This window comes from Lagopus leucura, unplaced genomic scaffold (assembly GCF_019238085.1).
Source record: "Lagopus leucura isolate 7727_CA_CO unplaced genomic scaffold, USGS_WTPT01 Super-Scaffold_73, whole genome shotgun sequence".
Classification (NCBI taxonomy): Eukaryota; Metazoa; Chordata; class Aves; order Galliformes; family Phasianidae; genus Lagopus; species Lagopus leucura.
In genome coordinates this window covers 82,485,493-82,503,186 of record NW_024962252.1, presented here as the reverse complement: position 1 = coordinate 82,503,186, position 17,694 = coordinate 82,485,493, and the positions used below count along the sequence as shown (strand labels likewise).

The 17,694-nt window shown below is 39.3% G+C and overlaps 1 protein-coding gene across 2 annotated transcripts in view; it reads left to right on the top strand.

Annotated features, from left to right (window-relative positions):
- Positions 1 to 17,694, top strand: part of PTPN14 (protein tyrosine phosphatase non-receptor type 14) — a 106,582-nt gene that overhangs the window by 47,942 nt on the left and 40,946 nt on the right. For both annotated transcript variants that reach the window (XM_042862238.1, XM_042862239.1), the window contains exon 4: positions 17,292 to 17,389. In XM_042862238.1, the coding sequence (XP_042718172.1) occupies positions 17,292 to 17,389 (98 nt within the window). The remainder of the gene's footprint in view (positions 1 to 17,291; positions 17,390 to 17,694) is intronic.

The window sequence follows — 17,694 nt, the reverse complement described above, 5'->3', positions numbered from 1 at the left end:
TTTTTTTTTTTTTTTTTTTTTTTTTTTTTTTTTTTTAAAGCAGATGAGATCAATTTAAAAAGCTCTTCAGTCTTGATGGAAGCTACAGCAGATGCCATTTGGGTGGGACTATAGGAGTTGGCACATTAGCAGAAGGAATTTTTCATAGAAAGCTCTATGGGCTGCTTAGATAACCTCTTTTTAGTCATCCAGCTGTTCTCAGAGTGAGTAGCCATTGCAGGTGGAGATGCTGCACATGCTTTTGGCATATTTAAGGCACCTGGGATTTGCATACTATCTGATATAAAGCAGTCTTTGTGATGCTTTGTAGAGTAGATGTTTGCATAGATTAGAAATATAAATCTGCCTTTTATTTTCTGCTTGCTCCTCAGAGGGGAGGCATCCTTTCAACCATTTTTTTTTTAAAGTCTTTGTACAGTGTCTAGAGTAAACAAATGTGCTCTTGTTCCAAAAACAGAGAACCCACACACTTATGGCTTTCTGAAAATGTGGGTGCAGTGCTGCTTTCTGTATCAGTATCAGACGATCCATGTCCAGTTATGGTGGGTTATCTTTTTTTCCTTACATTTCCAAGGGAAAACTGAAATTGCATTTTAGTTCCCGCAGTATCCCTTTCTTCACACGTGATACTGATTGTGCCTCCTGTGAAATAATGGATGTGTGCTTTGGTCTATGTGTTTTTCTTTTTTGGAAGGAGCTTCCAGTCTCATAGCTAGTAATGTTTGTGCAAATGAGGCTTGCACTGCTGCAGATTGGAGTATGCTGCTGCAAAAAGGAAGCAGTGACGTGGATGAGTAGGATATCCATGGTACTGTGTGCGATAGTTAGGTTTGATTTGTTTGTGTAGGAAGAGAATCCTGCAGAACGTATGCTGTGCTGCATTGGGTGCTTGCCCTGAGTTCAGCTCTGGGCTCTGCATTGTTCCCAAAGAGCCTGCTGCACAGCTTTTCAGAGAAAGAAAGCCCTGAATATTTGGAAAGAGATGCCTGCACCTGCATAGAAATGTTTGCAGGTGGAGAATTGGAGTCAGTGGCTGCCAGGCCTTTTTTTTGGAGGGTCTATGGAAAAATCAGCCTTAAACTTATCCTCCTTTAACTAAATAAATGTCTATTTTGTCTTGTTTTATTATCTTAGCTCGCTCTTCACCATTTCTAGCTGTTTGCTTTTTTTTCTCGTGTTTATCTTTTAAAGAAATATTTTTTCACAGTCCCCCCCTTTATCTTTCTGCAGCTGCTCAGTGATGACTTTGAAAACAAGTATTTTCTTAGATATATATAGCTACAGACCTTTATGATGGTGTGGGTTTTTACATCCCTGCAGTATGAAACGGAGAGGAAAATATGTGGTTTGGGACCACTTTTTATTTACAGGGGAAAAGGATTCTGGCAAATCCATTTTTATTTTTAATTGAACTCTGGACTTCTTTTCCTTCCTTTCTTCTTCAGAGTTCACCCTACCTCAGTTCAAAAAAACCTCCTCAAATGTCTCACCTACTTGAGCTTGTGTTTATGTGACTTTTTTTGAACAAACAAAAGCTGCACATCTTCCTATGTTGCTAGCTTTTAATACAAGTGCATTCAGTTCAGTTTTTGCACCGGTTGATTCTATTTTTAAATGGTGCTTTTAATTGCTTGTTAAGGTTGGATAACACATCCTCGTGTGCCCATCTGCTTTTGTGGCAAGCTCGGTGATGTGGAACTCTTTTGACTGCTAGGGTTATAAGGTACATTAAACCGCTTTTCTTTCCACGCTTGGTCACACCTCTAGCTTCTGGCAGTCTGAGAAGTCTCTCTGTGTACCCCCCTGTTCACAGTAGTTGATTTAGCACTGTGGTGACTCCATTGTCTGAAATAAGTATTTTTGTATATCACGGTGTGTAAGCACAATGTATACCATTCAGTTTGTTTGGGACAGCACTGACTTTGCTGTCCTGAAGTGATGGGCTGGGATGGGTTATGTGGCCCACTTGTTCATACACCTTTGGTAGACCCTTAGGATTTTTTAATGGCAGTTGTTCTTAAAAATTCAGCAACAATTAAAATATATGTATATATATATAGAGAGAGAGAGAGAGTAATATCGTACAGGATGGCAGTACAGAGGTGTGTGATTAAGTTGGATGGTTAAGCGAATGAGTGAGAAGTGGGAGTGTGGACTGTTTAAGAACAAAGGCCAGATAAATGGTCTTTTGCATCTGGAAAGTTGAATCTGAGTTTAACAATTCAATGTTAATGCTGTAACTACTTTTAAAGTTTGGTTTTCCAACAGAGGAAGCCCTACTTCTTTGCCCAAATTTTTCTCTTCCAAAAAATACTTGTTGCTTCAAGTTTACAGCGCACTTTATCCAGTTATGGTTTAAGAGTATGCTTGCTCCTTTAAGAAGACCGTGTCCAGGAGCAGGCTGTGTAGCTTCCAGGGGAGCAAATATAAGCAATTTCCATCGCCCTCTTTTCTAGGAAAAGTCCTAATTCCTGTGCAGGTGCTGATCAGCTGTGCCATGCTAATGGGGCAGTTCTGGTCACATCACGTGGAACGTGACATATAGCCCTTACTTGGCACAGTAAAGTGCTCTGTGGCCTGCCCAGTGAGAAAGAGGAAGCATCTCCTCACCAAGAGGGCTGTGCACTTCAGCACTGATATGATAGTAATGATCAGAACCGTTTTGTGTTTTTACCGTAGCATAAGCCAGTATAAGTTTCTTGTAATAGCATTTCCAGCTCTGTCACACCAGAGGGCGGTGGGCATGGCACGGACTGCCCCAGGCAGTGAGCGTGGCCCTGAGCTACAAGAGTTCAAGAAGCATTTGGACAGCACTCTCAGACATCGAGTTTGAATGTTGGCTGGTGCTGTGTGGAGGCTTGAAGGTGAACTTGAAGATCCTTGTGGTTGCCTTCGAACTCGGGCTATTCTGTTTGTGTTGACAGCAGCCCTTGTACATCTCAGCTTCTGGTTGGAGAGCTCATGCGGCCAGATGTGCTGCTTTTCAACTGCTTGCAGGCTGGATGAGTCGTAAGAGCTCTGGTTGGCCACCCAGGCTTAGACAGTCTGGAACATTTCCATTTTGGTGCTCCTTTGATGTTTTTATTGTTTTAATTATTGGACTTTTTAAATATTAGTGGCTACTGCAGCATAAAAAAACACGCATTAAGCTTGTAGTAAACTTTGTAAACAACCTGATACTTAATAAGCCTTAATTATGTTTTTGAAGGACAACAGCAACAAAAAATGTGCAGTGCTTGCTTGGTCTCTTCTTGCATTCATATCGTTATGTGTCGTTTTGCTTTTCGGTAATATTCTTGTTTGAGGGGACTTGGGGTTTTTCTTTTGGCTTTGTATTTCAGTGAATGTTTAAGGTCTAACATAAAAAATAAGAACTCCTTCAAGATTCAACATTAATTCCCTGTTTATAAAATAATTTGCTGAGGAGGGCAAACCCTTCTCCCTGCTGACTTTCTTCAGTGAATGGGGAGCTTGTTCTCTGTATGTTGATTATTGAAAGCTGAGCTCTTTGTGCCAGATATTTTAAGAAGCTGTTGATGCTTAGATCTAATCTATTACATTATATGGTGCTTTTAGACCAGAAAGTGAATGTGTTTTCATGTCTGTGGTTGTGCCTTACATGTGTAGCAATTCTAAAAAAGCATTGCATAACTATAAATACAGTTTTGGATACTTCAGCTTGCATTTTTGCTTTAGTGTGTTTTGAAGGCAGTGGCAGTGATGGTTAGAAATGTTGTAACAGGAATATCTTGGCATTTGACAGTATCACATTTTCATCTATCATGAGGAAATAATACTTATTTTATGTTCTTGGGCTTAGTCACGTATTCTTACATATTCTCCCATGATGGAAACTGTTTGTATTAAATTTCAGTAGATCTGACACTGTTAAAGTACTCTAGGCTATGTATTGGGCCATTTAAATGACAGCAAATTATGTTTGAGTGTCTAATTCTTAAATGACAGCATTTATAGATTGCTGGGGCTTCCTCATTGGTCTAGTGTAGACCAGCTTGGATTCACCCATGCCAGTTGGGGTGGTGGAAGTATTCACACAGCTTGCACTGAATGCTGAGCAGCTCTTGCTGAAGAATGAGGTTCCCACAGTTGGGAACCAGAAATTATTTAGACTTTAGGAAAAAATTCTGCACTTACATAGAATGATGTATAATTTTATTGTCAATACTTGTGACAAGTATTTTCTGTGTATATTTCTTTGAGTTTGTTTGGATTTTTCCTTAAAATTTACTGCTCTTGAAATTATGTTAGTGTATATGAATTTCATTTAGGGATTCCTTTATGTGTTCAAAACAAAACTCAAACCAGCTCTGTAATGCAGCAAGGAAGTGAAGACATGAGAGGTATGACTCCAAGTATTCTATAGCTTTCAATAAACGAAAGGAAAAGCATATCTAGATGTGTCATTTTTAAATAGTGGCATGCCTTTGAGGGGGTTCATGCACAGCCCCTGGAACCTGACAGAACTTCATTTGTAAATTCTCTTTTACTTAAATTTCTGCTCTTCTCCTTGCCTTGAATCGTTATCTTTCTTGGCCTTTTGCTTTTCCCTGGTAGATCTTCCAGTGTCATGCACACACACACACAAATTGTGGCTGTATTATTAACAGCATACTTATTTTGTGTGTATACTTGTGGAAGACCACTCGAAAGTCTGCTTGTAAAATCTGAATGTGTCTGCTGTTCTCATCTTGTGCTCATAGCAGGCTATTTCAAATGTGATTTTTACTATTTTCTATCTAAAATGTGATTTTTACATCTTGCTATAATCTGCAGTAGAAAACTTCAGGAAAACTGCAACTAATTTTCTTTTTGATATGAAGTGAGAAATTGGATCTTGCTTTCTTTGAAGCTTATGGATAGTAACCTTCTTCTTACATAACTGAAGGATTTGAGAAGTTGAGTTTAGCAAGGTGGCCAAGCTGGATTTACTCACATACAAAGCACTTGATAAGCAAACTCTGGCTAGGTATTAACTCTCAAGGGCTATGTCAGGTTTAAGATGTAGAGGTGTGGGCAAACAAAAAGCAAATGTTATTGGAGTTTCTAAACAGAAATAATGTTCCACAGACTTGAAATTCAAATCTAATGTTTCCTAATAGACAAAAGCACACCACCATCTCCATGATGGATGTGGGATTCATTCTGTCTGAAGCAAAGGCCAAGAAGTTTCTGTAAAATTTAGTGAAAAAGCTTCTGCTGTAGTCATCGTTGGAATGACTTTTAACAGGGTGATTTTTGATCTGTTTTATTCCCTGAAGATTATGTTTTTCACATTCATTAAAACAGGTAGATACAGCTATAAAAGCAAGTGGGGTTGTTGGGGGGCTTATTTCCTGTAATACAGAATTGCTCCTTTAGGTTTATACTTTTTGTGCTGTAGGAAAAGAAGATGTAATTTGATTTCCTTATATCTTAAGAAATAAAATAGCAACAAAGGTGGGATAAATGTCGTTCCTTGGCTTTGCTATGCAGTGGTTAGGAGAGTTAAAGATGTCTGAGGACAGTGTTGTTTTCAAATGGAAAGGCTTCAGGAAAACACGGCATTTCAGGCCCTGTTGTATTGTCTTTTCAGTGTTTTCATTCTCAAACTACATCCAAGGGCTTGATTCTGAGTTGCTAGGTGGTGTTTTTAGTCATGTCTGCCACTGGTACTGGCTGCAGCAAGCATATTTAGGGCCTGGAAGCAATAGGCAAGAGGATGCAGTTCAGTGTTGTGGGTGTGTCGTTATGTTACATCAGTGTAAATGTCTTATATACAGGCATACATCTGAACTGGCATTTAGCACAAGACAGAGGACATGGTTTGTCGTAGCAATAAAAGCAAGAATTAATTGGCTAGTCAAAAAATAGTATATATTTTAATACACTTTTATGAAAGTAAACAAGCCTGTGGAGTTCTAGAATCAAACAAGTGACATGCTGGTACTAGAACTGTTTCCTTTTGCTTCCTTAATGGTGGAGAAGAAAGAGAAAATGATGTTCTTATTGCTCATAAAGTAGAAAGAGCATTTGCATGAAATGAAGCAGCTTTAAAATAAAGGCCAAATGATCCACGGTTACTTATTAAAAAGTACAACTTATCATCCATTTCACTTGTGATTGCCCTACCAAGGCCCTGCCCAACTTTTCTGAGCCTGGTTCTGACCTCTGCATTAATGACATACACATAATATCATATCCCAGAAAAGAATGGCTTGTTTTTAACCAATTTGTCCTTGCTGGTCAGAAGACGGGAATGTGTTACTTCAATGAATAGCTGTTTTTAATTTCTCAGTTGCAGCTTACAGTGAGAATCTTCAGAGTTATACTGAGAATGGCTGGGATATCTACTGTAATGGAGCAATTTTGCTTCTCCCCCTTTAAGAAAAAGAAAAGTAAGAGGGATTCTGTTTAATCCTTTGTTTTATGACAGATTGGATAAGAGAAGTGTAAAAATGGAAAACACTTGTCATCCCCAGATACTTGAGTCAGGGATGTGCCCATAAGCCTTTATGTACGTCCTCAAATAAAGATGAAAGGAAACATCCTCTTCTAATCCACTAACTGTGCAGTTCACTGCCTTTGTCATTTAAACTATCGGAAAGTGTGTGAGTGCTTTTTTCCCCCTTAAGGTGTAGTAGCAGTGCATATCATTGTGAAATGAGTCTGCCCATTCATTAAGTAGCACAGTACACACAGTGCGTATCATAGTGTACCTTACAGGATGGTGTGCTGCTTTTGACTTGTCTCCCAGGGTACTTAAGGCGCTAGTTTAGACAGATGAACATGTTACCTAGACTGGGGCTAATATCCCTATTTTATCTTTCTACATACTGCAGTAGCAGTGAGTAGTGCTCTCTTCAGCGAAGTGCAGACTGCTGGAGGTCTGCATGTGAGTCTCTGTGATGCAGGCTGGTCCTTTTGTAGTCATGCATCTTCTCTTGATGAGTCTCAGGAGTAAAGGTTGCTCCAGACTTCCTGTGTAATCAGAGGGAAGAGAAGGGCATTTCCAGAGCGTGATTCAGGATTCTTCTGTTATGGATCGCTTTCCTCAGGTGATTCATCCTTTCTCTGCTGCTTGTGTCAAAAAGGGAACTGCGGCTCACTGGTCTTCTGTTAAGGAGCCTCAGGTAGATGTCTGAAATTTGGCTACAGCGTCAGAAAGAGTCATTTGGGCCAGCAACTTCGAGCAAACAGACCTTTGCTTTTGATTGGGGTTATTTTCTTTTAAATTCAAGACTTCTGTAGGCATTGGAAATCTTGGTTACAGTAGTGCTGCAAGTCTTCAGTCAAATTTATTGAATTTTGATGGCCATCCTACAGGCTGGAGCAAACATTATGTTCTATCCTTATTGCTGAGGTGCAACATGTTTGAAATACACCCTTTTTCAGGGAGCTGAAAAGCTTTAATATTTTTTTCCCTTACTGGCAGAGTAGAAGGCTGAAAGCTGCAATTGGATGTCAGTACAATCCTGAAGTCTCTGAGTGTGTTTAAAAGAAGCATTTGTGTGGAGGCCCTTGTGCAGCTGAAAATCTCAAAAAGAATTTGGCAGAAGTCTTGGTGTCAGAAGATGGCACATTCCTGTACAGTGAAATGTTTACTGGTTCCCTGTTTTATCTTTGGCAGCTGCTTTTGCATTTGATATCTTCAGCTGTTTTGAAGCTTTTACAAAGAATAATTATTCGTTTCATGAAATGATTCTACTTTACCCACCCAACTGGGCAGTGATTCATATACTTCTTTGGCAACATTGCCCATTGTTATCAGAGCTGCGTTTGCTTTTGCAGGATTGCATCCACTCCTGTTAGAAGGAAGTTCTAACATCTTCTTGGGCCATAGTTTTATTGCATGGTTCGCTGGTGTGCAGAGTGAATGTTCAACTATTTCTGTGAAAATGCTATATTCATCAGTCTTTGGGAAAGGGAAACAGCCTGAGTTTTCATGTTTTCTGCAAACTTTAGGTGCTTCAGTAATAGTTTCACAGGAATGATCTACTGTACTGTAGGCCCAACACATAGGCACCAACTTCATTATGTCTCATTTCACTGTTTTCTTACTACCGGAGAAGTATAAAAATGTAATGAGTGAACTGGATTTTAGCTCCATACAAAGTAAAATTCTCCTACATATATTATATTTATATATCTAAATATAGTAGAGCTTTATTTGAATGTTGATTACATGAGACAGGAATACGTGAAGGTTTTATTAATTTTTGTTGTTGTTTGTTTGAGTTTCATAAATACACAAAGTTTTCCTCCAGAACCTTTATTTAAAAGGTTTTTTTGTGTATGTCTAGAGAATAATTTAGTAGAGTTATGCTTGTACTTAAACCAATTTTTAATAAACTTATCTACTTATTTCCAGTATTGCAGAATATGAGCTAGAGTACACAGATGTTTAGTTAACTCACCACATTTTTTTTGCGTGATAGTCTAACCTGCTTGGCCATTAACCTGGCTGGCTACCAGGAGAATTTTCAAACTGTTGACTCATATTGCTTCCACATGCAACTTAAACCACCTTTTCCCATAGTGGAGACAGCTTGAAGGTTAGCTGCGTATACTCTTCAGGTTAGAGAACAGCGTATTTTGAACTGAGTCAACACATGTGAGTAAAGGAAATAAATCAAAGCTATTATTCACATTACTGTCTAATCTCATTTTTGCTGAAATTTTGCTGGGTTTCAAAATAGGAAAAAAACAAGAGGGTTTTCTTTGTGTGTGCACTCTGTTTCCTCATGAGGATCCTGTGTGGAAATGGAGGAGACTGTGTTTGTAAGGAGGTGAGGGTGGAGGCAGCAGTTTTTGGACCAATAAACAAAACAAAAAACTGTAAAGTACTGTGGGTTATGCTTTGTTGTTTTGTTTTTTTCTTTCTTTCAGACTGCACAAAAAAAGGTGAAGGAAGTTTAGCATGAGTTGATTTTTCTTGTAGGCTTTGATAATCACTCTAGCTGTGGAGCCAATTGATAGAGAAGAGATCTGGGTTTAGTTCCAGTGGTATCACTGTTAGGGAAAGTTGCATCTTTCCCTTACCTCCAACACCCTCACTGTGTTGAGTTTTTAGTTTCTTTTTGTTTGTTTGTTTGAAGTGAACTGGACTGCAAGAATGAAAATACTGATCCTCATGCGTAGCCTTTAAGAGCTATATAAAAAAAGCAGTATATGGCATTGCTACAGTTGGTCTGCTGAATAATTCAGCTGACTGAATTGGTTCCATTTTGTTTTTTGATCATTTAAGAAAAAAATTAAGAGAGTAAGCTTCTCCCATACTGTAACCTCTGTAGCCAGATGTGTCTGTCTCAGTTCAGGAGGCGCAAACATGTAGTGAAGTATGTGAGGACTCTGAAGTCAGTGGGACTGCCGTGTTGAACAATAAAACTATTGTACCATGTGCTAAAAAATCCAAAACAGATGGATTGTGCAGCATACTACTTTTAAAGAAACATGGCTAATGAACTTTTCAATCCCAGATATTCTAGTCTAGTGTTTCCGTGTGATATTTATGCTTATATTGAATGTTATTTTTCAGCTGAAAATTTTGCAATTTTAGTAGTTCTCCTCTGGCCTTTATAACTGCTAACAATCTGGTGGTGTCACCAGGTCTGGCTTTGCTGGACTCTAACTTGAAGGGAGCATACTTAGCCTTTGCTTAGAGATGAGGCTTGTAAAGCAAGAGAATATGGCTTCCCACATTTTTTACTCTAAACGGTGTGTTGGAGTTTTGTACTGTATAATTCTGTAGGTATTTGGATTAACCCTGATAAAATTATAGGTGGTTGTGAGGGAGTTTATTGTGCTTATAAATTGTAGTGGGGCTCCCTGTAATTTGTTATAATTAATTCAAGAGTTCAAGGGCAGAAAATCAGGATCAGGTTGTGGCATGCCTCCCTTTCTTGCTAAAGCATGCTATTACTAGCCTTCTGATTTAAGGTTTGGCTTCATATTTGTGGGTTTATTTGAACTCAGAGTATCCAAAAAGTACAATACACTGTTTTTAAAAACAGAGTAGATCCTAGGACAGAGGATGGATCTGTTGTGGTTGGGGGTTCCTTTTTAAATATAAAGAAATTGGTGGATACCAAAAAGTTGCATCTGCTGGCTAAGCCTTTCAAGGAAGCAGTACGTGTTTTGGAAGGCGCGTGTCATGTCTGCAGGCCTCAACAGGGACCGGGTGCATGTAAGTGCTTGTGGTCTTTAAAAAAAATGTCAGGACAAACAAAGTGCTCACAAAACATTTCTTTAAAATCTAACCTCCCTTCTCACAATGGTCTTATCAATGGGTCAGGACATGGCGCTGGTGGCTAGAGACAAAAGGTGTCTGCAGAAAGGCAGGGCCTGCGAGCAGCAGCATGGTACACCGTGGTTCTGCTTCATCCCCCAGCTCCAGCATGGGGAGAGGGAAACTCCAGCACTGCACAAACCTCCAAATTTCTTCAGTCTTGTGCTGCCAGTAAGAATGCTGAATAGGATAGTAACCCACGTGCCACATCTCTGCATTTCCTGAACACCTCCAGGGACAGTGATTCCACCACTTCCCTGGGCAGCCTGTGCCGCTGCCTCACTGCTCTTTCCAAGATATGTTTCCTAATATTCAACCTCCCTGGAGCAATCCTCTTGTTCTATCACTGCTCCTGGGAGAAGAGGCCAATCTTCAACTCATTACAACTTCCTTTCAGGCCATTGTAGACAGCAGTAGCCTCCCCTGAGCTTCCTCTTCTCCAGACTGAGTAATCCCAGTATCCTCAGCCACTCTGCTCTCAGAGCAAGCAAGTTTATTCTTTGTCTCTTTGCTTGCAAATTGCATGTCAGAACAAATGGAAATGCCTGTCATTGTGAAATTAGCCTGTTTTATCCAAATTCTCTTTTCTGCCATTTAGCTGTAAACTCTTGCTTCTAAAATGAGAGAGACTGAGAGATGAGGGGGTAGATATGAACTGTCTTTTGATCGAGATGAGGGGATAGATATGAATTGTGTTTTGATCTCCTTTTTCAGTTATGCAAAGACATAAAAAATGATGCTAACCCCACATTGTTCTAACTTAATTGGAAGGGGAAAAGGAATGACACCAATCTTTCCATACATTTAATTTTTAGTTTCTGTCATCTTTTCCACTCAGCTGCTAAGGAAACCAGGATGTAGGAGAGGTGGATGCTGTTTTTGAACAATCTCATTTCTCACTTACCTGGAGCAAACCTTTACCTACCTTGTAGGGTTGTTTGATGAAGGAATTCCTATCCTAAAAACTGTTATGACTGTTTTTACTGTTGGCATTGATAGTTTGCACTTCTGAAGGAATATCCTTCTGCATGTGTGACAAAGACTCTTTTGTCTCCTTCTTTCTGGCAAGGCTACTGATCTTTCTGAAGATCTGCTGCAGGGTGTGGCAGACTTGTTTTCAGTAATATCTTTCGAAAAATATTGTTCTTTGGTAGTGGAGCACAGCCCTATTTTTGAATATTCTTTCATAAATCCCAGATAAATGGCTATTGTCTAGTGCTGCGAAATATCGGGCTTCCGCTGGGAGATAAACGGATGAAATTGCAGAGGAGCAAGCTAGGGATGGTGTTTATCAGCATCATCTAAGTTTTTTAGAAAGGCAAAGACAGGACGGTAGCACTGCATTACTGTCAATGACATCATCAATGTATGTACAACTTTTTCTAAAATGCCTTGAGATTAAGATGTGCTGATGGAATCTTTACTTCCAAATGTGTTTCAGCATGCTCAAGCCCAGAAATCAAAACACCAACTTTGCCAATATTCTAAAGATTGTATCTGAAGAGACCAACCTTATCTACCTACCTTTCTTTATTGCCATTAAAAATGCAGCTCGATTTTGGAGTAAATTTTGTTGCAATATCAAGCGGCTCGCATCAAATAAGCTATATCCAGTAAGCAGCATTCTCGACTGAGACTTAGGAACAAAATCTAACTCTGCCAAATCTTCCTTGGTTTCCTGTCTGAGTTACTTCACCAGCCACGTGTTTCAGATTCTATTCATGAAATAAGGATAATTCTATTTAAAGCATGTTTTTCTCAGATAAGCAACCAGGAAGAGTTAAATATTATCATTTTCTCAAACGTGTAATAAATAAAAACAATATTTTTTGTCTTTATCAAATAGTTCCTTTGCTCCCACGTTGAATAGCTGTAATCTGACTCATCCAGCTCAAAGGCTGAGAAAGTTTGAAAGACCACATGCTTAAAATAATGAATTTCTTTAAAAACGTAGCATGTACTTTTCTATGGAATCCTGTTGCTACTTAAGCCAAGATCATGGCACGTTTTAAGGAGTAAAAAGAATAAGAAGCTCACAAATATCAAAGCTAATGCTTAAAATAATTCTAGTTCCTGATAAAAGTCCTCTGTTCATGAGAAATTGCTTCCCCTGTGGGCAGATAATTGCATAACTGTATGCATAGTCTCTGTTCAGAAGAATATTACCATTCTGAGGTATACCTAAATAACCTGTGTCAGGCTGTTGTTGTGATTCAATGAGAATTGTATTGTGTCCCTAATTCTTGAAGATCATCTTGTACTCTAATAGTGTTTTTTTTTTTATTATTTCCATTTTATTTTATTTTTAAAGTTCAAAGAGAGCTGAATCACTTGCAGGCCAATCTAGCTCTCCTTTGAGTCTTGAAGACTTTATTTTGGACATATGAAACAGTAAAGCAGTTCTCTCTTTTTTCCAGAATTGAAGTTGAGTTACATAGCTGTGCAGTTATCCAAGAGATAGGCTTGGTGCCTAAATGGTACCTAATGAGTTATTAAAAAAAAGTCAAGCCAGTAATTGCATCATTAGAAACAATTTTAAAGGAATTGTACCCCTTGGATAACTAATGTTTTCTGGTGCTTGTGTGCATTTGAAGATGTACTCATGATAAAGAGCTACTGGTATTGAAACAAACACATTTGTTCATGCTGACTTGAAGCTTCCAGGGAAACATACTGACTGATTAAAAGCAAAATTTGAAAAGTCTTTGATGCTGTTCGAGAGACATTGTGCATTTCCCAAATCCTTCCTGTCCCTGAGGTATAGAAAACAAAAGCAGAGAATGATAGCAAAGATCTAGACTGATCAGTACAGCATTTGAACAGTACTAATCCTTCTTGTCTCTAGCCTGTCATCTTTTTATATAAATATATGTATGTGTATGAAGTAGGTGGATTTTAAAACCCTTGGCCAATAAGCATTTTTCATCCTGTTTTTGTGTGTTTTCTGTCAGAGTTGGATATTGCTTGGTAGGTGTGATAATGGGTAGTTATTGATGGAATATTTACCTGGTAGTTCTTTGTAGAAGTTAATAATAGGAAAACTGAAGATGAAGTGCACCAACAGTGACTCTGCAAAATTAACCCATGCTCTTGCTTTTTTAGACCACCCTTAAATATCTCCATGCAGATCTGACTTCCAGTGTTGATTGGGCCAGGTTCTGCACGACTGACTGTATTGAGAAACATTCCTTATTGAAGAGAGTGTAAATCAAAAAAGCTGAGTTACTTTCACCATATTTAGAAGAGCAGCAGACAGGATATATTGGGTAATCAGTTGTGATTGAGCAGTACAGGGAAAAGTCAGTGACACTCTATGGATACCCATGTTCTTTTTTAAGTGAGAGCAGAACAGGAAACTTGGTCTTGGGAGGTCTATGCGGAATTGTATGGGCAGATGGAGTTTCCATAGGTTTACACAGCTGCAGCTGAGTCAGAATGTGGGTATTGTAATTACATTTCAAAACGTTGCCCTTATCTCCTGCTTCTAGGGTTTTTAACCCTCTGACGTATTATGTATTGCTAAAATGTAGATGTTGATTCTGGAATACAAATGTTCTCATAACTGTCCAGTTTACTTCAGAAAAAGTGTGCTTTTCAGTGCAATAGATGCAAATGTACTCTTCATGTATTCTATGATGGTTAAATAGAGTTGTGGGAAATGATACCCTTATAATTATGGCTTTGTTCAGACTTGTTGTCCACTCCCATTCCCTTTGGAAATAGCTACAGGCTGGCAAACTGTAGTAGCCTTCATTGTACTGAGCACCCAAAGGCTCTGCTAAAAACTGCTAACCCAAAAATGAGGGTGAGAGATTTCAGCTGTCAGTCCACTTGGCTGTGGTGGTCTCTCTTCTCTGTGCTCCCCTAGTATCTCAGACTGATTTTGTGTGTAAAGCTTTGGAAGTTTTAGTTTTGAATTTCTTGCTTTTTATTATTTGGGGATAAAGTTTGCAAACTTTTCTTTTGTTCAGTTTCCATGTGCTTTCCTTGCTAAACCACTTAATAAGAGGCTTATGAAATGCATGTTTTTATGTGCTGTTCTGGAACAGCTTTCCTCAGTGAATGTATAGCCGAATCATTTTTAAAATGTTTAATTGCCTTCAAATTATAGATATACTTTAGCAACCTAAACAAAGAGCATTCTCAGCTATAGCAGAGTGACATAATAACACTGTTTAACATAATTTCAGATGAAAGAGCCTTGAATCCTAGATAGAATATGGGCCAATTTCTGTTCCCTGTTGACTGGGCAGAAAGCCTGACCACAGTTTTGCAGAACAACTGAGCCATGAATCTGCAGCTCCTTGAGCTATTATAGCCTTTGAGCAGAGCTTCCTTCAGGGCATTCAGTGACAGCTCAGCTCCACCTCTTCCTGGACATTGGAATTAGTGACTCCAGTTCATGCCTTATGTGACTCCAGTCTATTAGTAACAAATCCTTGTGTTTTGTTCTACTACAGTGTTAGTAAATGCAATGCTGTACCATAATATTGTAGAATAATGCTGTTAAGATTTTTTGAGCATGACCTGGTATCAGATACAAGTTTGCACACCTTCAAATGGGCATCTTTTCCATAAAGTGCTAAGTGATTTCTTAAAACATTTTTCTAAAGTACTGTCTAAAATTGCAGGTATAGCACATCACTTTGCCTTTTGAAAGCTGTGGTCACAGTATTTGGTACTACAGTAGTTGCATTGACATCCTATTTTTCATGATGCTTACTTAGATAACCCAAACTATGGTTTCTCTATGGTTTTGGGGTACTGCGATTGGAATCATGGCTTCATGAAAGCTGGTGATACTCTTGACTTCTATAGAGCTAGGATGTCGTAGGATTCTACATTATTTTCATTTTTGTGTTGTCTCTTAAGTTTGTGTCTGCTTTAGCAATTGTTCTAACTGTGAGCTTTAAGGAAGATGGAGGATTTTCCTTTTGTTCTGCCAGACTAGAATGTGCAACTCATGCATATATATGTACCAGTGCCATAAATAGCATGCTTCAGGATTACCGTCTTTAAGATCAGATTCAGCAAACACTTACTCACCTATATAGTTGACGAAGCAGTTTACATCAGGCTTGCATGAAAGCATGTGTTTTCAGAATTTAGAGTTAGTCATTGCAAAGAATTGCAAACAAGCTGACTTGTCTCTTGGGCTTGGCAAGTGTGAAGCCTGGGGCTGAAGCACAGGTGTCATGCTGAGAAGCAGTATGATTTTATATTGCCTCTCTCCATCAAATTTCAGAGTTGGCCGAAGATTTAACCTTCATGGCTCTGTGAAAGTCATGTCTAAGCACTTCTGATGAATATTTTCTTTCCTCTTTGACAATGTTATTCTTACTCCTCTCTGGGGGAAGTGAGAGGGAAGAGGAAACCTAAAAATGAGTAACCCAACAATTATTTATTAAGTGCACATAAAATCCGTGAACTCAAAGGGGAGCTTTTCAGACATTAAAATATATCCACAGGCCTTTCACTGAGAGAGTTGCACTGCTTGTAGCTGCCAATGGTGCTGCTACCTTGAGTACAGGTCTGTTCAGAGCGTTGGTGCTGTCTAGTGGCAAGTTACTGCATCTCACATTGCAGACAGAAGAATTAACTGAGGTAGAGTGTAAAATGCTGTGTTTGATTAACACCCCTCAAAGAATGGCTTGGGTTATGCTGGGTTTTAAGCATGTAGGTTTTTTTTTTTTTTCTAATGCTTGCACAGAGTTAAGTGGTAATGTTTTTGAGTGTAGTTAAGGTAGTGCAATTCCTGTGACACGGGTGATATTTGAGTGGCCCTTCGTTGCAGAAAAGTGAATTGCCTTGGTACCAGGTGGGCGACTTAAGTGCGTGAAATCATTAAGACAAGAACTGTTTATATTCTATTCCCAAAGGTTCAAACTTAAGGTCAAATGTGTTGTGCTGGTCCAGTTAGGCATTTACTGTCCTGAGTCTTCTTGACTGCTATTCCTTTGCCATGGTCAGAGGCTCTGAAGCTGGTTAGCATCCTTGTGTATGACTTCTTTCTTAATCCAGTTCTGACAGAGTGATCGAGGGGGGGCCTCGTGGTGGCTGCAGCTCCTCACAGGGAGCGGAGGGCAGTGCTGAGCTCTGCTCTGTGTGACAGCGACAGGGCTGAGGGGATGGTATGGAGCTGTGTCAGGGCAGGGCAGCTGGGGGTGAGGGACAGGGTCTGCACCAGAGGGCGGTGACCTGTAAAGGACATCCTAGCCTTGTAACCTGGTTAGGGTGGATCAGACTGATGTGTATGGTCACAGCTCAAGAAACCCCTTCACTTCTTCATTTGATGACTTTTGGGTTTTCTGGACTGCGGTTAGCAAGGCACATCAGTTACTGTCAGCAGGTCCAGGGTTGGGGTGCATGAGACTGAATGGACATGCAGACTGGTCTTATTGGAGTGGTGCCTAAACGTAGTTTACCTTGTGATTAGTTGTTGATCAAGTTTGTGATATTAGAAATTGGTTTTGCTTCACTGGGTCTAGGTCAACGTTACAGATGAAGATTCCAGTTAAAAAAAAAACACCACACACACTTCTATATGGGCCACAAAGTTAGACTGGTCGACCAAAATATATTGCTGACATTCCTTTTTTCATATCAAAATGGTGATAGTTGAGTAAAAAACAGCACAGAGATGCAACAGCCTCTTTGTGAGTTGTAGAATGCGTGGTCTACTGTAACTTGCACAGAATTTATAGCAGAGGTTGTCCCAGCAGATATCCCGCATCTGTGTGGTTTAGAACATTTAAATCAAACTAGAACATCTTATTTTCCTTTTCATACACCTAGAAACATTGCACATGTAGGGATCATTTTGATTTATTTTACTGACATGTGTGTACTTCACAGATGATGTGGAACTTCTTAAACCACGCACTGACTGCAGTTTAGCTGCCTGACATGTTTGTAGCGAGTTTTTCTTGCTTTAAGTAGTCTGTTGTTCTGTAGAAGTTGTATATACATACTGCCCTTCTGGTTTGTTTTCTTTTCTGCTTTGTAGATATCAGTATTACCTACAAGTGAAAAAGGACATTCTTGATGGCCGATTGCGTTCTTCACTGGAGCAGGGAATTCGACTAGCTGCTTTAGCAGTGCAAGGTAAGATGACGTGATCTGCTTGCCATTTTCCAACTGGGATATTTTGGGTTGTTCTAGATGTTGACTGGTACTGACTAGGGCCATGACTAGTGTATGACTCCTATTCACAACAGCCAGGGTTTTTTTTTACATATTTAAAAATGCGTGGGTGGACTGGTGTTGATGAAATGCTTGTACCCTGAGGGAGGGGATGGTGGACCACATCACAATCTGCAGCTTTCCTTTTTTCTGAAAGCCATGTTGGTGAATTTGAACTAGACTCCAGTTCTAGTTCCAGCCACAAAGTGCTTTACAGTAATGAATTT